A 24,058-nucleotide genomic window follows, 5' to 3' on the forward strand; every position below is an offset into this window, starting at 1 on the left:
CTGTCTATATCAGTAATCACTATGTTTGCATGTATACATTCAAATTTGATAAAGTATTTCTCAGAATCAGAGAATCGATATTTTCTTCCACCTGTAATGCTAACAAACTGAACTAAAATGGCAAGCAACATTTTACCTGCTTAACATAAGCATGTTAGTCTTGTAATTGTTAGCATGTTCACATACTGTCACTACCATTTAATGCCTCAGCTTCATCTAGCCACTAGAATCATTTTAAACCATGTCTTACACACACCTGTGGCCCATAAAACGGATGGATTAAAGACTTCATAATTGAAGGTCAACAAAATATAACACAAATGTTGTTTGGGTCTGAATCCTGAGAACCATCTATGAAACTCTGCTGGTTCTGGAAAAAACAAAGTGAAGAAATATTGTGACTAAACAAGAAGTCATATGAACATGTTCAAAACCAAAGATTCCTTCAAGCGGTTTTATAAGGTTGATTTCAATTAATGCTGTAACAACAGAACAAGAGGGTGTAACATCATGGGAGAGTTCAGAGATCAGCCTGATCTACTGACAGTGTACACATCATGTTTGAGTGTACATATTGTGTATTTATGTTGGCAAGACTGATCGTGCTTTCATTTTGAACACACTTAAGCCCTAATATTAGTTGGGAAAAACCGAGCCCTCACATCCTCCCAGTACAATGCACCCTTTATGGTTGATGTGTTTGAAGGACTCTGATGGAGCAGCACGAACGACTAACAATGACTGGTGTAACAAACCAGGGTGGTCTAAGCTCATTCATCTATCAATCATCTACCATTTTCAGATACTCTGAGAAAGGTTATCAAAGTCTTTCAACTTTTTAAATAACTTTTACAAAATAAAACAATTAGACTTCAATGTTTCAAATATAATTATATTATTCATTATCTCTTTTAATCTATCTTGCACCTACATCATTTCACCTTTCCCTCTTGCATACTATGTTTCTGAATAAGCTTAAACTTGCTTGGCAATGCTTGCTAATTTTTGCTCAAAAAACACACAATAAACAAGGCTCCTAAATAATTATCAACACATTTCTATATATTCTTTTCAAATTTACTAGAAAGAGTTGTGTCTAAGCAGCTTTGAGCCCCAATCAACTTCAACTTGATTGTCCTCAAGGAGAAATTAATCTTACAGCCAGGTAAAAACATGAAACACATAGATACTTTGGCCCACAGATTAAGGTACAACAAACTAAAATACATAATACATTAATACACCAAGAGCCTAAGGACACCTAAATTATCTGTTTAAGCTTTAATCAGTAGTAAAGAAATTCTAAATATCAACAGGATCACATTTTTGAACCTTTTAAATCTGCTTTCATCTATTGTCACTCCACTGAGACTGTACTTACTGAATTGGTTAGCTTATGATGTATTCGGATCACCTCATTGCTTCTGTTACTGGATCTTATTGTGGCTTCTGAAACCATATATCTTTGTATACTATAAGAAAATCTATCTGACATTTCTTGCCTTGCTGTTATATTAAACAATCGTATTGGTTAGAAATAATACAGTCTGTTTCCTATAACAATATTATGTCAAAATCTTTTGAGGTGAAATATGAAGCATACCTCAAAGCTCTGTTCTAGGCCCTTTGCTTTTCTTTTTATATTTTAACCTTAGGCCAAATAATACGCAGTCATGGATTAAATTTTACCTCAGTGCTGATGATATTTAGATATTTATGCCTTTATAGATCAGTGGATCATTCATAAATTAATTAATAAAAAGATTGCCATTATGATGTGAAAAACTACCATGTAACTTCTAAGTCCTGATAAAACTGAGATGCTGGTCATTGGATCTGCCCAACTATGACACCAGTTTGATTCAAGAGTAACTCTCACCAACTGTTGGATTGCCGAGAAGTTTGAAAGCAGAGAATCTTGGTTGGTCTTGGTTAGACCATTAATAAAAATTTCTTAGTTATTTGTGCCTGTAACTTCCTGTTCCCAAGTACCCCAGGGCTCTGTTCTAGGCCCCATACTTCCCTCTATATTTCAGCTTTATTACCATACAGCTTTATTTTACTTTACTCAGTCATAGAATTAATTTCTCCAATATGCTGATGATGCTCAGCTATTTGTTGATCATTCAAAAATAATGAAATAACAGGCCTGCTTGGACGCTGTGCGTAACTGGATATCACCGAACTTTCTACTCCTACATTCTGATAAAACTGAGATGCTGATCGTTAGTCCTGCTCAGTAATGACACCAGTTTGATCGTTTAAGAGTGACTTTCAGCAACATTTAGAATTTAAGTTTGTTCTAGGCCCTGTGCCTTCCTCTATAGTTCAGCTAAGCAGTTAAACCTTTTACTCAGTCATAGAATTAATTTCACCTCTTTGCTGATGATACTCAGCTATTTGTGCCTTTAACAGTCAATGAATCATTCATACATTAGTTAAAAAGAGCCCTGACTGTCTGCTGAGCTCACCACGGTGCTGATGATACTAAGCTAATTGTTTCTGTAAAGGTCAGTTGAGTATTCCCAAATTATTAAATAAAAGGCCTGTTTGCCTGTATTGAATAAGCAGATGCCACATAAAAGTTTCTGCTCCTTAATTCTGATAAAAGTAAGATTCTGTTATTTGGCCCGGCTTTAAGTAGACACCGGTTAGATCAAGTAACAGTAACTCTCAGCAACCTTGTGATTCATATTGTTAGATAGCCAAGAATCTTGGTTTGGTACGACCCTATTTTGAACAGCATATAACAAATCTCCAATAATGTTGTGTTTCATATACCCTCATATCTTGCTGTTGTTGTCTCATTGAAGATGTTTTGGTCGGTCATAAATGTTAACAATCTATAATTTTGTCGTCTATATAGTCCATACTGTGATTTATTTGGTGTATCCTGTACACATACCATCTGTTGAATGCCTATCCCTCCTGAAAGATGGATCCCTCGTCAGTTGCTTATTCTAAAGTTTGTTCCATCCTTACATGTTAATGTATTTTAGGTCAAGTTTTTCGTATCCAAATGGAGTGTCTAATCTTACAGGGTGTCTAGATTTAAAGATTGTAAAGCCTCTTGACGAAAATGTGTGATTTCCAATATTGGGCTAATGAATATTAATCACTTGACTGGACTTGTAAACCTAAGCCATTTAGCCGGAGTTGTTTGTGGTTATGATCTGTCATCTTCATTCACGACGATCCTCTTTATCCTCTTTACATTGCTGCTGTAATCGCACAGTTAATGCAGAACAATGGATGCTCACTGACATCTGGGACGGCTTATGGTTAAATATTTACTTTGAGAGTGTTCTTTGTGAGGAAGCATGGTGTACTTTTTATCTGCCAATGGATGTGTGTGGGAACGTAGAACTTTTGTAACACTGTGTGCCTCAAGTCATGCACTTAGTCAGTGTCAATAAGTGGATCAAGATCGGCATCCTCGAAAAGCTCTCATGACACACTTGATTTCTACGCAAATATCCTGATGTAACAACTGGGATGGGAATTTCCAGACATCTGCTCACCCTGTGTAACAGCTTTGTGTTGTCTGTTTGTGTAGTTGTAGGGACAACATTAAGGACTCCACAGTAGATCACATGCCAGTTTTAGAATAATTTACAGCTGTGTACATTCTTACAACTTCATTAGTTTAACTATGATGTTAAGAGAAATAGATGGAATACAAAATGAATTTGGTAATGGTTTAAGTAAAGTGGTGAATACAGCTGTCGCCACTCACCAGGTTTCATTTTGGAGATTAATGGAATTAACAGGAAGAAAGAATAAAATAGTAACACCAAAAAGTCTTTTTTCTTACTTTCTTAAGATGCAAAGAGCTTCTTTTTTTAACACAGAAGATAGTTAAATTTTCCATCAAAAGTACAGACAGTGATGATTGGAAAGCAAAATACTCAAGAAATTGAAACGGGTGCTTGGAAGAAGAAGGACATACATTGCGGAAGTTTATGAGAAGCTTTAACAAAACAATCAGCCACCAGTTCCCCCACCTAAAACCCCTGCATGGAGTATGAGCCTCAGAGCCATTGAAAACTCAGACCAGGCCATAAAAACAGCATCAACTATACTTTGCGGAACCAATAACATCCGATACAAGAGGATGAGTTTCATCATCTGACGCATAAAGCTTATTATAATGCTGGAGAGGATAGTGGGTTTCCCATCTCTCATAAAAATGTCTGTGCTGCTTCAACTTGCTGCTACGATTGTTTATTAGCAGATGTCCCAACTCTGGTGGGCATGTCACTGCAACATCTGACACCATCTTTGTGAAATGTACCCACAGAAAGAAAGGGGGTTAGCTCTTGAGTTCTAAATCCTCATACCATAAAACCCCTTTTATGATTCTTTGATAATTAATTAGATGCTCAAAAGCCCTTTCTAAAATATGCAAGTCGCTGTACAGAGCCCTCTTGTAACACAGAGTGTGAAATATATTATTACTCTGTCTAACAACATAGAGCCTTGTGCAATTGTGGGAAACATCAGTATGATATTAATGAATTGTAGCCTATGATCCATTCAATGAGTATTTGCAATAAATTGCCAGTTGCCCAGAAAATGTCATAACTGACCAAAGCACATGATTTAAGGTCCTTCCTTTACACTGTAATCAACATAATTACAATTTGTAGATCTAGAGAGGCTGTTGTTGACATTGTTGTGGCTGTGTTGAATACTGCAAGAAAAAATGGGTTGATACATTTTTTTCCATATGAAATGTTATAATTTGGGGCAAGTGTGAAATATATAAAATAAAGTTCACTTTAAACACTGACAATATTTGCTGTGTTCTTTTTTTAATTCCTCGTTTATGGAGCTCAAGGCACCTTTCCTGGTTCACAATACAGGTCCAGTGACCACCTCTGATGTCCACTTAAGGTCTCAACCAACAGGGCACCTGACATCTGGGTTTGATTACCTTCGAGCCTCCTCTGCTGGCAAAATCAAGTACAACCAACCTTCTTCCGGTGCATTCCTATCACCGGAACCGACGTCATTTGGGCCTAAATGTTCGCTATGCCCTGGAGGATTCATGGGCTAGTATTTTTCTCTGCGAAGTCGGATTAAGTGTGACGATGAAATATTAACGGCAGGGGGAGCGTTCAGACAAAAAAATGTGTTTGGGGGAATTTAACTTCTCGGATCACCGGTCACTTTTATTCTGAAAAGATCCAAACCGGAAGACGTGTTGTTGTTGCCGCTCGCGCAAAACACGAGGGAGGGAAATTAAGCCCCTTCCGTGTGTGTGAAGAATGAAACAAAGTATATAAAGTTGGGAAGTTGTTGTTTTTTTGCGTGTGATAGTTTTCGTCGTATTCATAGCGCGCACAGGGGTGTTTAATCTGGTTTATTCTGGTAACTTGTGTGGCAACGCTGCATATTTAATATGTAAGCGCGCGCGTGTGTTCATGTTTTAGTTTGCATATAATACGAAGGCTAGCCTGAGCCAGCTAGCCAAGCGTAGCTAACTCACCGCAAAGTTTATCCGCTAACTGAAAATAACTGATGTTTTAGGCAAATCATTTAATTTATTATTTCGTCCTGTTGACAAAAAGAGATATTGGAGGTTTGTAGTGGTGTTGTTAACAGCTGTCGGGAATGTCAGTCCCTCCGTTTGGTCACAGGAGTCATGAAGGCTCAACGAACATATCAGACAGCGACTCTGAGGACGAGGTACGTGTACAAATTTACATAACTAAATTACAAAGGCTACATCCCTTTCCTTTGCACTGACAACCATATCCTACATGTTTGAGCTGATATACGTATACTAACAGAATAATGTTAAATGTCGACTTTTGTATGGTTTTCCATTTAGTTTAAAAGGCACTCGAGTTCATGTGCTGTAAAGGATATTCTAAAGCAGTATTTGTTTTCCTCCCCACAGCCCAAGCTCCCCCTCAACCAGTTCTACCCATATATCCGCTGTGCACTTTGCTGCGGCTTCCTCGTCGATGCCACCACCATCACAGAGTGCCTGCATACATGTGAGTGACAACAGAGGTCTGCTTTTCCTCCTGGGGTCCTTTTAAGAGGATTCAAGGGGTTTCACATAAACTGGGGGGCTAATTACTCCCATCCTTACATCACATGATGGGTACATTTCCATTTCCTTTACCTGCGCCGTTCCTTGCTTCTAGTCCCTTCCACTAGTTCTGCATGGAGAGACACAGGGACGTAATTGACCTAATTCTAAGCTTAATCCCAAAGGCAACTGGGCTTGGTTAAAGTTCCTGAAGACGTTGCACCTCTCATCCAAAAGGCTTCTTCAGTTCTGAACTGACTTGTGAACAGAGCTAGAAATATTAGCCTCTGTAGATCATTAGTGTGATAATAGATGTGTAAGCAAGGCAGAGTCATTAACCTGAGCTGTTGACCTAGTATCAGACCGTATGAGACTGTGGCCGAACATCTTAGGTGATACTCTGTAAGGTGATTTAATTTTTATAGATAGGTTCAAATGCAGGGAAAAACAAGCAGAACTTGCATAGCGGACCAGAATGTGTCAATGGATTGAGAAGAGTTACTCAAACAAAGTTATTAAAGTGTATTTATTATGTAGAATGAACAGAACTTCAATTTGGGGGGATACTTGTTGGTTGAGTTTGGGGAAACTTGAAAGTAGAATTCAGGATAGTTTTGGATAAAAAGCTAATTTCAAACCCTTTATACTCTGTGTGGGATTCAACATGACGGTACACTTTAAACAATATCTACTTCAGCCTAAAAGTCCATCTAAGTCAGGGAAAATCTTATAGTATCTTTCAGTACATAGGGTCCTGACTGTGTCTTACATTATGTGTTTTATCTTCTCCAAGTTTGCAAAAGCTGCATCGTGAAGCACTTTTTCTACAGCAACAGGTGTCCAACATGCAGCATCGTAGTCCATCAGACACAGCCACTTTACAACATCAGGTATGTCTCTGAGCTCTTGATGTAATTGCTGATTTGCTTCAACTTCTCTTCCAGTTTGATAAAAAGATGGTTTTCATCCAACTTCTTAAATTGTATTAAAGTTTCCATAGGGATTAAAGTCATAAAAAAGTGGAAAAATACCTATTCTTGTTATTGAAATGTATAGATTTTCTTGGTCATAGTTAGTGTCCAAAGGCTTACATTTTGACATCATGAATTCTAAAATAAAGGTGTGGAAATGTATCGATTTAAGGACTAGAGGTCTGCTGTCTCTCACATCTGTTATTAAGCAGTTAGTGTTAAGCTTTAAGAATATTATCTCTCTTTTCCTGCAGGCCTGACAGACAACTGCAGGATATTGTTTTCAAAATGGTTCCCTTCTTGGAGGAGCGTAAGTATAGTATATATACAGCTAGATTTATTAAGTGTTATTCATGGATAATATGTGTCAATTTCTGTTTAAGTAAGTTAAATTAAACCCTTTTTTTTACCACAGTGGAAAGAGAACAAATGGTTAACTTCTACAAAACAAGAGGACTGGAGGTGCCAAAACCAGGTAAACAATTTCAGCCTTAAAGGTTTATGCAAACATGTCCGGGGCACTGTAGTTCAATGTTAATTAATAACAGTAGAAAAGCAACAAAGCAACTGCAAATCCAAGGATGGAGACTTTTTTGTTTTAGCAAAGTAGAAAAACCTTCACAATTAGTCTCTACTTTGTCCTGAGGATTCTTTGTCCTGCTCTGCAGTGGTCATCTCCCCTCCAGGTCCTGTTGTGTTAAAGAGGCAGAAGAAGGAAAGCACCCCTCAGTCTGTGTTCTCCGTTCCTCCTGAGCTCGACGTGTCTCTGGTGCTGGAGTTTGTTGGGTAAGGATCTCATGGGACCGTTCTTTGTCCAGCATCACCAACAGTTTTGGCTTTAAAATGTTTACTTTTAAAATCTCTAAATATTTCTTGTTGGCTAAACACATCATGGTATTTTTTTATTCTTTATGTAAGTGAGCTGTTTTAATTAGTTATTGAGCCACACCTGATGTTGGGTTGATGCAGAGAAGATTCAGCCTCTGGTGATTTTAATCAGGGTCTTGTTAGTTCTTAACACAACAATTGAAAGGAACACACACAGGCATCTTTAAAAGGAGAGCAGCGAACTCATTCTCCTTTTCTATTTCTTATAAACGGGTTCTAACAGCCGAAGTGTAAACAAAGACAACATTGACATTTTTATAGCTGACTGACCTGAATTTGTTTTCTTCAGCTTTGAGGGAAAGTAAACCTAGTTTGTAGTACTGAAAAACGATCATGCAGTTGCACAGACCGGCCACTAGATATCCCCATTGTCTTAGATATACGGCTGCTAAATAACAAAAAGTTGCACTTGCTGTGTAAAGACTCTTGTTGTGTTTCCAGGGCTGAAGAGGGAATTGACAACTACAAGGTAAAGACTTTAGATATTTTATTTTACTTATCTTTGTGCTTCATAAAATCTATCTGTTGGGTGCTTTCTTTTAGGGCTGCACGATTATGGCCAAAATGATAATCACGATTATTTTTTATCAATATTGAGATCATGGTTATTAAATTAATTTTAGGGACCATTTTGTTAATTGTACTTTCACATTTAAATAAACAGAGCAACAATTTCAGTTCCATTTTGTGCTACGTTCCTGCTCATGTACACATTTTGCACCAAACTCAGACTCAAAATCAGGTTCTTTACCTGAATGTGGTGCATCTTGGGTAATTTCGGTGTGTCTTTGGGAGTTGGGTGGATAGGGTGTTGCACTGTACAGCATCTCTTTTCTGGATGTCTGACTTGATGCTGGACATGGACAGGGAGCAGCTCGTTCTTCCTCTTGGCCTTCATACACTCATCATGCAGCACTTTGAGCTGTTTTTTCAGCTGCTTGAACAAGTGAGTTGTGTTGCTTTGCGACACAGACACAGGTTTCATGACCTCTTTGCTGATTATGTTTTCTTCTTAACATCACTCGCCCTAAAATCATAATGCCTCCAAACAAGCGATGACAAGACGTTTCAGCAGCTCTTCGTCCTCTGTTCCAGACATTTGACTTTTGTTTTTTCCCGACCGTCTCTGTTGTTTACTCTTCCACTCTTAACGTATTACTGCAAGGTAGGCGCTCGTCACATGACATGCCAGCTCCCCCAAAAGTGAAGCCAAAACCTCTCCATTCCCCTCTGGGGCAGTGGCTGTTAGTTTAGAGAGCGCTTGATTTGATATGCAGCAGAGTTTTACACAGGCAAAGCACGCATTTTAAATGTCAATGTGGCTATCAATGTTTATTTAATCACGGAAAGCAGGGGTTAATATTCAATTGATTGTGCAGCCCTACTTTCTTATATGTTAGCTCTCCTCTCTGAGCCTTTTGCAGTTAAATGCTTTACTTTTTTTCACCAGCATCTAGCTTGCTAGCTGCAAACAGTTGCCTCTGCTTGAGAGATTCATGTGAAAACTTTAACCTTGTTCGCCATATTTTTGGGCTTTAACCAGTTATAAAATTGTCTAATTATAATTATATAAGTTGGTTTTTTAATGCAATGACAGCCCTAACGTTCTTTTGATTATTGAGTTCAAATGTATTATTTTTTATGAAAACAAATATTTACATGAGAACTTACACACAGTCTGTTCCCACCTGTCCATTTAGCCATTAGAGCGACGGTACGTTCGTGTGTCGGGCGAGGCGACTGTCCGCCACGTGGAGCTGTTCATCAGGAGGAAGATGGAGCTGAGCCCAACCTGCCAGGTGAGTCTGCCAACCAGTTAATGAGTTCACAAAGAGGCATGACCAGAGTCTAAATCCTGATTGCTGCTTTAGACAGCAAAAGAGGTCAGCATTACAGAGTGATTAAGGCGTGCACAGTGACCAGAGTGTGTTAGTGAGGAGGTGCTTTTATGTATAAGAAGACAAATGTTTCATGTTAGCAAACAGTGTTATCAAAATTATGTAAAGCCAGGACCACGTGTGATCACTTACCTACACCTGTTGTCCAAATTTAAGATGACTAATGCAGCATATTATGCACATTAAGAAAACTGGTTGTTGTCTTCTATGTAAACCCACACACCACTGCCACAATGTTGTAACTATACCGTGCATGGAATCCAAAGAGTAACATATTATTCACATAAGTAATGGTCTGAGTTACTAACCCGATAAAGGAAGGATAGCTGAAAATGTAATGGAAATAAATCCAGGTGTACTGGAGACCAAAAGTTCCATCCAAAAGTTATCTTACTGATATGAGGCAGCAACTCACTCGGAGGAAGCAGTCCACTGGTTCTGGCAGAGCCATGGCCTCAAACTTGGAGGTGCTGACTCTTATCCCGCCCTCTTTACACTCTGCAGTAAACTGTCCTTGTGCCCGCTGAAGGTCACAGTCTGTTTAAGCCAATGCCTGTATATAAAGATTGCTGATGCATTTCCACCTTCTCTCATTGTACAAAAGTGAAGCCAAAATGCCCCCTGTAGCGGGTGCTGCCATCTTTTGCATCTGTATCCAGAGTGTGTGCAGTCGAGATCGGCTGGTGGAGGCACATAATGGACGTCCCGCCCCTTCCTCTACCCAAAACACACATTTAACTTGTGGCCTTGATGTGTTGAAGCCCTCAGGTGGGCTCAGTCTGCAGCAGAACAGCTTCTTGTGTCGGTCTGAAGCAGATATTCACGCTTATGGAAAGTTCACTGATTGTAGTGTTAGTGTTAGTTACGTCTCCTCTCGCCGTTCCTCTACTCTGCTACTCGGGGAACAGAACGCTGCAGGAGCCTCGTTTGTCAACAGAGCTGTCAATCATGAGGCCACACCCCCTTTTAACAGCATCAAATAATTAAACTAAAAGGGGGCGATAGAGAGGGTTTGGCGATAGAGAGGGTTTGGCTTCACTTTTAGGGAGCTGTCGTGTCGGCCATCTTTCAATACAGTCTATGGTTTAAGCCCAACAGACGTGTCTCTGCTTTTCGCAGATGATGTTGTTCTGAGGTCTCCAACTAAAGCTGTGTGATGTAGTTGACTGATTAATTTACTTGTTAATAATAATAACAGTGACATTTTTTTATCTGGTTATTTCATGTAATTCTGAGGTGAATTGGTGAAGTGCGGAAAAAAACTGCAGATCTGAGTCTCAGCTAACGGTGAAAAGCAAAGGGCTACAAGTCAAATATGTTTCCTTACTTATCCAGCAGGCTTTCTCAGTTTTAATTAACTTCTTAAATTTGCAAAGAATCTTATCAAAGTCAGCTTTATCCAAAATATAAGCCATGAAAACGAGAGCAACACACTGTGCAATTTGCATTGCCAAGTGTACAGTACACAGACAAAAACAACAAATACCTGAATACGAGCAGAGCCCAACAGAGAAAGTTCAACAGATCAGGTCAAAACTCAGCAGGAAACCTACATCTAAAGGACAACAGACTCTTTGTGAGATCACCCGTAATCTGGTTATAGTCCAATAATCAGTGCAGTAATACCACGTCTGTCTCAAAGCAGTGCAGACGCTTTTAGAGAAGCTCAGGATGACAAATAATAGTGTTACAATCATCAGCATCCTCCTGTCCCTAGAGCGCACACACAGAATTGTTTAAGAGTGATCAGGTGTTGGTGTATTTTGTATTTAGTAACACGTGGACGGGGATTAGCAGCTTACACTCTTACGCTCATTTCCTGGCCTGAGTGCTGCTCGCCCCTGAACTGTCTGGACAGGGAGGAGAGATACTGAACAAGGATCACTGTCCAATGTATCAGTGGTCACATTTGTCACTTCTATTCTTGTAACACTTTGAGGAGCATTGTATTGACTAGTTTAGCCCACCAGTTTATCATGAGTATCCAAAGTGTTTCTTATGTTCGGTTAAATGTTTGTTTGCTTTCGTAATGTGGAACTGGGTCCAGTAGATGGTTTAGTTTGGTCAAAGCAACTAGATTTCTTATTTTGTGAAGCACTCATATGATCACTGTAACTATTTTTGATCGGCATCAGTATTCATCACAAAATATATTTCTGCACTTTGTGGTGTTTCTTCAACTGCTTGAACAAGTTAGTTGTGTTGCTTTGCAGCACAAACACAGGTTTCATGCACTCTTTACATATTATTTTTTCCTGCATCACTCACGCCCAACCTGAAATACCTGCAAACAGCCGATGATGAGCCGTTTCAGGGGACCGGTGTTTCGGTTTAACGAGTGACCTGCTCTCTTCCTGTTTTAGTGTAACAACAAGTGGTGTTCAAAACGCGACTGAGCGTCGGTAGTCTACATCAGTGGTTCTCAAAGTGGGGTCCGCGAAATAATTATGATAAATTTATAATAAATTGCATGTTAACAGATGAGTTCCATTTGCGCCAATGATATAAGCATATTGTGTCCATTACTTCCACCAGTGTCCTCAAGAGGAGAAGAAAACGGACGTTGGATCAATAATTTCTGATGCATTCAAGGAAGTCGGGAAATCTGAACACTGAACAGCTTTCGTGACACAGCGTCAGGGAATTTGTCTGAAATTGAATTTTAGATCTAGAACAGATTGTTAGCATGCAGATGTCTGTTCAATGAGATTATTGAGAAGCTAAATCATTGTAGCCAATATCTCTCCATCGCCCCCTGGAGGAGTGACTGTTAGTATAGGGAGCGCTTGATTTGATATGCAGCAGAGTTTTCCCTCTGTGATTAAAGTGGCTGCTGCGGTCTGAGGTGTTTCTGTCTCCTGCAGGTGGATGTTGTTTGCGGCGATCACCTCCTGGATCACTACCAGTCACTCAAAGACATACAGAACACTTTGGGCGAGGAGGCTATTCAGGTAAGCAGTGCAAAAACACCACACCAGGAGTGTGATCATGTTAATTTTGTAGTAATCCAGGAATACATTTAACTAATCCCTTTGGTGTTTCCACTTTGATCCAGGATGGTCTGCTGGTGCTTCACTTCGGCCTGGTCCTGCCCTCTGAGCCTTGAACACCAGAGCCAGATCTTTACTCCTTAGAGGATGGACTGACCTTATATTGATCAGACTCCTCTCTTAATTTGGAGTATTTACATTGGCATTAAAGAAAGGTTTAACTTGTAAGAGACGGTGCAAGAGCTCCTAAGATGGACTTAATTAAACAGTCTGCAATGAAAAGATGTAAACCTGAACTTCTGTTCTCTGTAGCATCAAATGTTTCTCTGCTGCAAAACTGGTGCAAACTGGCGTTATGCATTTGATTTTCTGAAGTGCCAACATGTGAAGAAGACTTATATAAGGTGAATTTAAATGACAAATCCCTCTTCCTGCTGCCGATAAGTCTTTCATTAATGGATAATGGTTGGGTGTTCCGCTCCACACAAGAGTGCTGGACTGCTGCTGTAGCTAAAACTGGACTGATTTTTTATCTTAATATTTTCTATTTATGATTCGAAGGGCTGAGTGAGATTTCTGGTACATTACTGTGTTTCAAAGGGCTTCAACAAAAGGACTTCCACTACCAAAGGTGTGTCTGTGTGTGTGTGTGTTTATATGGATGCTTCCTGTTGATTTACACATTTAATTTAACAGCTATGATTTTTTTAAATTTCATTGTTTGTGATATGAGTAGATGCCATATACTTGATAAAACCTGCATTCATGTAAACTCAGAGCACAAAAGCAGTTATTTAAAGGGAGTTTGTGTAAAGAAGTCTTTGATAGTTTACCTTTTCTACTGTCTTTTGTCAGAATAAAATACTGCACAACTTGTTCATTTGTTTCCTGTTTTCTGGAGCTAATTTAGACTATGTTGAACCTGCCCCAGGTTTATTCCTAAAATCTTTAATACCAGCACCCATTGACATGAACCTTTAATTAAATAAATGCCATCCATCCATCCTCTTCCACTTATCCGGGGTCGGGTCATGGTGGCCACGGGCTAAGCATGTTAGCCCAGATGTCCCTCTCCCTAGCAAGAAGCAGCGGCTCTTCTCCGAGCTCCCTCCGGATGTCTGAGCTCCTTACCCTATCTCTAAGGCTGAGTCCAGACGCCCTGCGGAGGAAACTAATTTCGGCAGCTTGTATCCGTGACCTCATTCTTTTGGTCATTACCCAAAGCTCATGACCACAGGTGAGGGTTGGAACACAGATAGACGCCTTACGGGTTTGCTCCTTCTTCACCATGGCGGTACGGTACAATGCCCGCAGTACTGCTGATGCTGCACCAACCCGTCTGTCAATCTCGCAATCCATTTTACCCTCACTCGTGAACAAGACCCCGAGATACTTGAACTCTTTAGCTTGGAGAAGTACCTCTCTTCCCACCTAAAGGGAGCAATCCACTGTTTTCCAGCAGAGAACCATGGCCTCAGACTTGGAGGTGCTTAACTGTCATCCCAACACACTTCACACTAGGCTGCGAAACGCCCCAATGCCTGCTGGATGTTCCAGTTTGACGAGGCCAACAGAACCATGTCATCTGCAAAATGCAGAGATGCAATTCCGAGGTCTCCAAACTGGAAACCCTCCTCCTCCCGGCTGCGCCTTGAGATCCTGAGATCCCAAACGAGACTTTAGGGTAAACAAACATGGCGGACGACGGGCAGGAAGAATTGGCGTTGATAGTTTTTGGACTTTTTACTGAAAATTCAGGAAGAAAAAAGAACAAACTATGGATGAAGTGGTGGAGACGGCGTGAACATGGGCTGTATGTTACTTTATGCGTCATGTTCTTCAGTCAGCTTGCTTCCCCATTGGCTGTTGTTTGGTTCCACGTGACATTCCACTGTCAGAGTGCGTGCTCGGCTGTCCTTGGGGTTCCCCCCACACAACAGGATAACGGATCGTAAATATCGAACATGTTTAATATTTACGATTTGAAATTGGTGCGGCCACGACATTCTTACGAGCAGATCGGGGGAAGTAAAATCACCTTTAACATCCCTCACACCACAGGAACTCGTGGGGAATCGGGCCCAAAATCACCCTGCTTAAGGGACACACAAAAAAGTAAGTGATTGTAAGATAATGATAAAAAAAAGATACAGTACTCAGTAACTATTCAGTAACGTGACGCAACTGAAGGTGCACAAAAAAAAGATGTTATAGTGAGTGTTATAGTAATAAGTAATGAATGAGTAGATTAGATAGTAGGTGTAACTCGTTGAAGAAAGTTGTCAGAATGATCTATATACAGAAATTTAAGAAGTTATGAGCTCGCGATTTCAAATCTGTTCTCTTCTAACTCATCATTTACTAATTAGTCCTCCTTTAAGAATTTAGCAAAGTACTTAATAACGATTTATTATAATTCAACAATTGATAAGGTGTTATTCCTTCTCATTAAGGGCCTTCTCATCCTAGCCTCCTCCTACCTCACTGACCTCCTTCACCAATACACTCCCACCTGTAACCTCAGATCCACCGACACCAGCCTCATCACCCCTCTCACCTGATCCAAACACCGGACCTGGGGGGACAGAGCTTTCTCTATTGCCGCCCTCTTCCTATGGAACTCTCTCCCCCATCACCTCAGACACTCTCCCTCACTCCCCTGAAGTCCACCTATTTAAGTCTGCTTTTAATCTGTGAGCCCTCATTATGTTGTTGTTGTAACTGTTTTCTTTTATTTACATACACATTTAACTGTAATTTTTGCACCTTGATTGTTTTATACTGTTTATTGCTTTTTCTATCTTTGCTATTGTTTTTAACATGTAAAATGTCTTTGAGTACTTTTTAAATCAGTCTCTTCTTTGTTCCCCAGTTGTTCCCTTTTAACTACTCAAAATCCAGTGTCTCTAAATGTACAGTTTGTTTGTGAATATGATGACTTGCATATGAAAGCAAAGAAAACAATTTGTCTGTCAAGTTGTTTATTGCATTATTCAGTGCAAATGAAACAACAGTGATGATATGAATACACTGCAGACAGGTGAAGTTATCTGTTAGACTACATGGTATATTTGACTGCTGAAGCATTGTGTAGGTAATACACCATGATGGATAAACTCTCCGCCACTACCAAAACAACATGGTATCATGCTCCATACGCCCTACGTGCCTAAAGTGCTCTTATGTCTGTGTGATAAAGTGCTTATGTTGCTTTTATATGTTTCTTGTTAGGTTTTTTTTAACATGCCATCGGCCAGCCAGACCCAAGTGCTAATCTTATTCAATGTTCTTGTTAAATAAAATCAACAAACATAAGTTTTTGTGCTTTAAAGCAAATTTGACGGCTGATTTACTCTTCCTCGTCTGTTTCTCAGGTTTCAATTCAATCACACTCGGTAGCAAAAACGACCCCTTGAACATACGTCACATATTTTTCTTAACACATTCATGTTCTCCAGAGACATAGAGTACATCTAGCCTCATTTTCAGGTTAGTTTCATTTGTTTTCGTTGTTTCGTCGTCATTTATAGATCTTTTGGAAAACCAAGTTTGGAGTCACTGCGATTTTCAACTACCAAATGTTGATTATCACCCATCATACTGACTTTCAGCTCTAACTGTGGAACATTTGTATTACTGTTGCTAATAAACTCACAATACATAAACAGTACATTAACAATATCCCCCTTTTTAACACTCCAGATTTTTGTATCCGTCTCTCGTCAGTTGTTGGAGTTGATGTCTGCCTCATCTTTATCCTCATGGCTCTCCTTGAAGCTCTCCTTCTTGGCTCCTTCTTTCTCCCTCTGGCTGCTCCTGGTGGAGCTGATGGAGCCTCGAGGCTGGTAGCTGAAGCTGGTAGCGCCGAACGACATCCCTGAGTTAAAGTGAGTCTCCTCCCCCTCCAGGAGTTTCCTTATGGGGCCAAAGGAAACACATGTCAGAGTGGACAGGCGGCTTAACACACCTGGCAGTGCTTAAAGGTTCATGTTGAGTCTTATTCATGTCTTTAAAGGGGAGCTTAGGTATTTTAAATCCAGGGCTTTATATTTTTTACATGGTTTGGGGTCTGAATGACTAACAGGTACAAAAGTTTGGAGTTGCTCGAGTAGATTACTTCAGATGGCAGCCATGAAACAGGCTAACACTTGTGGGCAAATGTGCTTGATCAGAGTACGTCCACTAAAAGTGCTTATTTTTCCAGTGACCGGCTCAGATTGTTATTCTAAGTGTCTGACAACATTACAGAAAGGATCCCTACAGAGATAGACCTTTTTGTTTAAGAGTAAGATGCTTTTTCTAAACCAGAAGCAGCTGTTACATCACTCTCTTCAAAAGCCACCAAACTCCATTGACAAAACAGTCAATTTACCTCACAGGGCACTGGAGTTGCTGTTCTTCAACTGTCCTAGTATGTTTTGTATTATAATGTGTTACACAAATATTGTGTTGGATCCAAACTAACCATTTAAACACCAAAGTTACACAATAACTCAAAAAATGTACGGATCAAAGCAGTGCCCGACCAGCAACTCCTGTGTTCTGTGAGGTAAAATTACTGTTTTTGTCAATGGAGTCTGGTGGCTTTTAAAAGACCAATAAAACAGCTGTTTCTGATTAAATAAAAGTGATCTTAACTTCACAATAAGATCTTTCTTTTGTAGGGTTCTTTCCTTAATGTTGTCAGACACTTTGAATAAAAATATGAGTCAGTTTGTGGTAAAAACAAGAACTCTTAATGGACATAATTTGATTGGGCGCATTTGCCTGCAGCGATCACGTTGCAGCCATTACAAGAAATCTATTGGAGCATTTCAAACGTTGTTGTATCTGTTCGTCATTTAGACCCCAATAAGTTAAAAAATATGGCCCAGGTTTAAACATACCAGATGCAGTCAGCACCTGTAGGCAGCAATCTCTATGTCCAGGGCCATCTTGACATTGAGCAGGTCCTGATACTCCCTCAGGTGCTGAGCCATCTCACCCTTCAGGTTCCTCAGCTCAGAATCCAGATGGCCAATAGTGTCCTGTTACATTGGGAATAAGAGAGAGTTAAAAGTAGGGAGATTATCAGTCGTGTCTGACAAAGTGAACTCATGTAGCATTGATATAGAGGGTTGTTAATCCGATCTGTTGTATAAAGTATAAATTCTGACTATAGGACTTAGTCAGTGCCTAAAAAGGAATACAATAGCCTTTAAGGATTAGCTCTACCGTCTCTAAAAAGCCAGTGAAAGCAGGTTGCCTTCCTGTATCCGATTTAGCAGGTCAGAGGTTAATCTAATAGTCACGCAGGGTGAGTTCACTAAGAACAGTTTCAGTCAGACTCACAGTCACAGGCTTGTTAAAGTAACTACCGCTCATGAAAGCTCACGATCGACTTCAGACTTTGGAAATGAATTAGACAAATCTGGCTTCTGAAATCAGAATTGAACATAGGGGGGGTGCCTTGCTAGCTGCCTGCTAGCTTGTAATGCTAACCCATCCAACATTACGGCCTCAATTGCTGCAGATAAATCAAACCACTGCACATAGCTCTGACCAACACCTGCTCATGTTTCTGCTCCATTGTTTGTTTGGTTTTCTTGTTTAATTCCACCAGGTGCATGATGGGAAATAATCTTGTTGTATCCTTTAAATAGTGACCTTTCAACATGCCAGTCTTTGTAGAATGTTACAGTCTGTGACTAAAGTTTCTATAGATGTGTGTCACACATTTTTTAATGGAGAATTAACTGTCTAAAACTGGGCACAGGGACCTGAGAGATTTGCAGAATTATTATTAGAAAGGATATGAGTGATTGTAAGACTGTCAGTAGCTGCATTGCTTGCCCAGTCCTTGACATCTTAAAGTTGAGGGCTCCCTGCTGCACTTAGCTAACAGCATTACTCAAGCTGTGACATAATTTGTGAGGAACTTGACTCTGAGACCTGCATCCTTCCAATCCTATTATTCTACCATGTTGTAGACAGTAATGACCTTCATGCACACGGTGCCAGCAGGTAGCGAAAGGGGACTTCCTAATTCTACAACCATCTTAATAGCAGTAATAGCTTAATAGGCAGTTCATGTTAAGTCCGTGGAAGTACTTTGGGGGGATTTTATGGTAAAAATACGTGATTATATATTAGGACAGTCACAAAGTATTACAGTATTTCAAACTCTGTTAAATGCTTTTTGCAAATCTGCATGAAATGGTATGTTCCAGTTTGGCCTCTCTCTGTGGGCCATTACATGAATCCTTATCACTTTTTTGTAGATAGTTTTATGCTACAGTAGTGCATGTCTATGGTGTAGTTCTACCATGGCAACCTTGAGTCCTTATGAAAATTGTATCTCCACTGCTTGCATAAAGAATTGTCATTGTATGGATCTCTATGAGTAAATGAGCCTACCTCTATCTTGATTTACTACCTTAGTAACCATTTTTATAATGAGTTTATGGTTCAATCACTAGTTTCAGGGCAAACAGTGTATGCTTTGGCCGTGGCTACATCAAGCAAATAGCTGATAAATTTAAATCTTCGGCTGTTAGGGTCAGTGCGTTTTGTTTTCTCTTTGGTTGGCCAACATTAGTATCGCACTGAATATCTAAGTTGCAGTGAATTTCAGATGCCATAAATATGGCCATAATTCTGGCTCCAAAAAAACCAAGATGGCGATGGCCAAAATGCGTTAATCCACAAACCAATTAGTGGCATCACAGTGGCGACGTCAATCTCTTGTTTTTTGTCTTTGGAAAAGACCCTTTAAGGCCGTGGTTCTCAACTGGTGTATCGGGACCCAAAAGTGGGTCGCAGATGTTAGCTTGAAAAGAAAAAAAGCTATGATACGCTTTTATTTTGAAGGACATGGGTTTCCTGTGAAATGCGTGCAGTAGTAGTGTAGTTTATTCACGCTCAGCTACAGTTAAATTTACATTCTTAAAACTAGATGAGCCCTACAGTAGTTACAATTATGTTGCACTTTTTTAGTTCATTGAATTGATTAATTGAATTAATTGTAGAGGGAAAATTTTCCTCTTATGCACTGCCACCAGCTGGTCATCTTCTTGGTTGACTACGTGTTATACTGTTGTGATGTTGACATTCTGTGATGTTTCGTTCCATCTCAGGTCCAAACTGCACCACTTTTCATTGAATAAATTAGAGTGGTTAAAAAATGTCAGAAATTTGGGTCGCGATTTGTTGTGGAGGAGGTGGTGGTGGGTCCTGAGGCGAGACCAGGTGAGAACTGCTGCTTTAAGGGATCCTTGGAAAATTAAAACATCTGTCCCCGGGGTTTATTGAAGTCGGAGAACATTCACTTTTATTGTGAATGACTATGATTTCTTACCTGCATGGCGGTGACCTCAGTGTTGTGTGCGTCCTCCATCTCTGTGATCTGCCTCTCCAGAGACTCGTTGGCTCCCCTCAGCGTCTCGATCTCAATGGTCTTGGACTGCAGCTGCCTCCTGAACTCACTGATCTCCTCCCTGCTGGCCCTCATGGCCTCGTTGGTCCTGGTGGCCTGCTCGCTCAGGCTGGTAAACTTATTCTTGTACCACTCTTCGGCCGACTGCAGGTTTTTGGAGGCTATGGACTCGTACTGGTTACGGATCTCCTTCAGAGCTGAGGTGAGGTCCGGTTTGGCGAGCTCCAGCTCCACTGAGACCTGCTGCGCCTCCATCAAGCTGCTCAGCTCCTGGATTTCCTCGTCATGCACTTTCCTGAGGAAGGAGATCTCATCCATTAGAGAATCCACGCGGCGCTCAAGGTCCAGGCGGACAGCTGCGGCATCATCTATGTCCTTCCTGAAGGATCTCAAGGTCTGATCAGCTTCCTCCCGGGTCCTCACCTCCTCCTCATACTTCACACTGAGTTTCTGAAATGAGGCATGAGGAGAAGACAGAGAGATGAGAGAAGAGTGAAAGGAGACTTCCTGTATTTTTAAAACTTGGCCCTATCTTTCCACATTTTGGGGTCGACATGACTTTAAGATACAAAAAGATTTGGAATTGCTCCAGGTGACTGCTTTAGCTGGCAGCTTAAAAAAGATAAAGATGATCCTGAAAAAATACCTTGACATTGTGGTTTTACCTGCAGCTCGTCCTCCATGTTGTTCCTCTCGATCAGGATGCGGTTCTTGTCCCTGTTCAGCTCCTCCACCTGTGACCGCAGGTCCCTCATCTCCTGCTGGTAGAGAAGAGCGACGCGGGACGGCTCGCCTTGCTTCTGCCGCAGGGTCACCAGCTCCATCTCCAACACTTTGTTCTGCTGCTCCAGGTGCCGCACTTTATCGATGAACATGGCGAAGCGGTCATTAAGACCCTGAAGAACAGGAGAAATGCTGATTTGTTATAACACAAAATCTTCCCTGACAGGTTGATTGGTGGGCCAGTCACCCACTCAGCCCATTAAAATTATTACTGTCACAACCACAATGAATTTACACCATCAGGGCCTGAGGTTTAAACATGTTCCTTGCATCACAAACATGATGCTGAACAATGAAAGCTGTCAGAAACAGCCCAGCCAAATCCAAGCAGCAGACAGAGGGCACTAAATAAAGCTAGCTAACTTAACAAAGATTAGATCTCAGAATCAACTAAATGGAAGTGATTTCATGTCATTATTATTTTATGATAAGCTTATTGACATGTCTAAAAGCCATCCTAATAAATTTGTTTATAATTTTATATTTACTTTATAAATTAAAGTTTTCAGTTACCAAAGCCCTTCAACCATGTAGGCGGACATGTGTAGATAGAAGCTTAAAGATATTTTTATTTTTGGAAAATGTGTCTTTGCTGGTGATTAATCGATTACAGATTAATAGATTACAGACGTTCTGTATTTAAGCATGATTTTATGTGCGTTTTGTGGCATCTTGTATATAAACCAATTGTGATCCAATATGAAGCATGCAAAAACTTGATATTCTTTAATTTGATTTAAAAAATACAATAAAAAGAATGAATTAAAAATGTTTGCAAATTTATGAACTATTTTTTTCAAGTATAATATGTAAACTTTTTATTAGTGGAAAGACCATCTCAGACACTAAATATTTTTCAAAGCAGAGTATGTCGTACTAAAACATGTCTGTAGGGAATCTCTCATTCTTCACCTTTGGCAAGTTTACTGAATGACTGGTCCATTCATCACGGTAGAGATAAATTAATAGTTTGGTTGTCATTATGCAGTCAGGCTTAATGAAATTCCTCATTCTGACACCAGAGGAACCTACTGGCTTTCATCCATATAAACTCATTTAGGTTAATGCAATTACCACTTGGCCTGATACTGAGTGAGTGGGACACCAGAGTTGGAAGCTTATAGGCCATAACTGTGGACCTGATCAGTTTTTAAATATAATGATAATTATGGTTCTGGGAAGAAAATATCCTAGTTGGACCTGTTGAACCGAAGCTTGTTGTATTGCCTATTTAATTAAGCTTTAGGTCGATACAGGGCAAGTTGTCCCCATAAATTATGCTGTATATTGTCGAAGCTTCAGGCATCAAATGTTGATTTTTAGGTGAACATAGACCTTTTTAACCCAGTCATTTAAAGTACTGTTGAAAAAAGCAAATACGTTGCTTCCACCCGTCACACCCACCTGCAGCTGCTCCTTCTCATTGGTTCTGATGACTTTGAGTTCATTGTTGGCTACGGAGGTCTGGGTCAGGTCCAGGGTGTCGCTGCCCATCGGAGCGAAAGAGATGGAGGACCGGCCGACCCGCCTGTACACGCTCATGGAGGTCGCGCTGTTGCGGGATGACGAAGCCATGGACCGGAGCACCGGCGAGCCCCGAGGAGAGGTGTTGCTCATGCGGTAGGAGGAGGAGGAAAACCTGGGGGAGTCCCCGAAAATCTTCCGGTAGGATGAAGAGGTGTAGCGGTCACCGTGGCTCATGTTTGCTGTGAGTCAGAGATAAAACTGAAGGACTTAATGAGCTTTGCAGGCGCTTATAGGCTGCAGGCAGAGCGTACCACTTTTACGCACAACGATTTACGACTTATTTACACTTGTACCGGTGAGAGAAGATGGTTTAATTAGATTTTTATATTTGAACTTATCAAAACCAAAGCGGACATCTTTTTCTAGGTGTCAGACCTGCCTCGGGTTCATTTCTTGTGCGTAAAATGATGGAACCGTCCACGGAGGGGCATCAGACTGTCTCCACATGCGTCATGTATTTTACTCGTCGTACCAGCAGGTAGAGCTCTGCAGGTGTATATAACCAGTTGAGCCTCAAAGTGGATTCTTTGCTGTAAGTAACGTGGAAAATGTTCTGATCAATTAGCCTATTAATTTTTTCATGCAATGAATGGGAGCAAAAAGAACACAAGGCAAACACAACTACAACTCCCAACTAACCAAACCTACCCCACCCTATAACCCCTGACATGATATAATAAGCCAAGGCAGCATACATAGATACAACCTCAAAAAATATACAAACTACAACAAACAAACTATAGCAAACTATCTGGGTTCTGTGGAATCTTGATTTCCGTTTTTTTAAAAGAGCTGAACTTGTGTTTTAGTGCTATCAGCAAAATATTGTTTATTCTCTTGTCAAGTGGGAGAAGGACTCTGCAGGTGGAGGTGGCAGCTTAAATTTGCTGGAAAAGAACACAGGCTGAGGTTCAGGGAGCAGCTGTGGGGCAGACTCTGAAGGTGGAGGCAGCAGTGCAGGTTGCTGGATGAAGGTTTTGGCTCTGTGAGAAAAGGAGGAGATGGATGAGTAACGTTTATACCTGCATGATCAGCAGGTGAAGCTGGAGTTGAAGGTGTCTGGAAGAGGCTGCAGGTGGAGGCTGGAGCCTGTTTGAGGAAGAAGAGCTCTCTCTGGTGGATGAAGTTCAGCATCACAGTCATGTTTTGCAGACAGTGGAGATTTATAACAAAATTTGTAAACAGCAACAGAGAGAAAATTATGATGACATGAATGTTTACTTAATATGTAGCTTGAATTTATCAGCCTCGTTAGGCATAAATTCAGTGCTTATCCCTGACAGCAGCCCCTCCACAGAGGCCGTGTTAGAACATGAAGGTGGAGGCGACAGTTGCTTACAGAGAAGATGGGGGTTCTAGATGCAGCTTTCTGGCAGCCTCTGAAGATGTGGAGGTGCAGGTGCAGGTTGATGGCAGATACTGTAGGGGTGGGGTTTCTGGCTGCAGGTTGGCTGATGGTTGCTGGTGAATGCTGCAGGCAGGAGGTGACGGAGGCTGTAGGTGGAAGTTCAGACAAAGAGTTTCTAGCAGAAGCTGGAGGTTGC

The 24,058-nt window shown here is 40.6% G+C and overlaps 2 protein-coding genes across 2 annotated transcripts; one reads left to right on the forward strand and one right to left on the reverse strand.

Annotated features, from left to right (window-relative positions):
* The first annotated feature begins 5,201 nt into the window (after window positions 1–5,201).
* Window positions 5,202–13,654, forward strand: pcgf6 (polycomb group ring finger 6). The gene is made up of 10 exons (XM_069658997.1): window positions 5,202–5,691; window positions 5,906–6,005; window positions 6,837–6,933; window positions 7,269–7,324; window positions 7,430–7,489; window positions 7,683–7,800; window positions 8,344–8,371; window positions 9,603–9,701; window positions 12,665–12,751; window positions 12,856–13,654. Exons 1-10 carry the CDS (start codon window positions 5,617–5,619, stop codon window positions 12,904–12,906), a joined length of 771 nt encoding a protein of 256 aa, XP_069515098.1. The 5' UTR covers window positions 5,202–5,616; the 3' UTR covers window positions 12,907–13,654.
* A 2,858-nt stretch (window positions 13,655–16,512) lies between these two features.
* Window positions 16,513–22,688, reverse strand: inaa (internexin neuronal intermediate filament protein, alpha a). Its single transcript, XM_069659120.1, has 5 exons — window positions 22,392–22,688; window positions 20,870–21,100; window positions 20,127–20,654; window positions 17,693–17,817; window positions 16,513–16,705 (listed from the first exon to the last, which is right to left on the reverse strand). The coding sequence occupies exons 1-5, from the start codon at window positions 22,686–22,688 to the stop codon at window positions 16,513–16,515; spliced, it is 1,374 nt and encodes a 457-aa protein (XP_069515221.1).
* Between the last annotated feature and the right edge of the window lie 1,370 nt (window positions 22,689–24,058).

Source organism: Semicossyphus pulcher, unplaced genomic scaffold (assembly GCF_022749685.1).
Source record: "Semicossyphus pulcher isolate SPU_LCO1_2020_fin unplaced genomic scaffold, fSemPul1.0.p SCAF_12, whole genome shotgun sequence".
Classification (NCBI taxonomy): domain Eukaryota; kingdom Metazoa; phylum Chordata; class Actinopteri; order Labriformes; family Labridae; genus Semicossyphus; species Semicossyphus pulcher.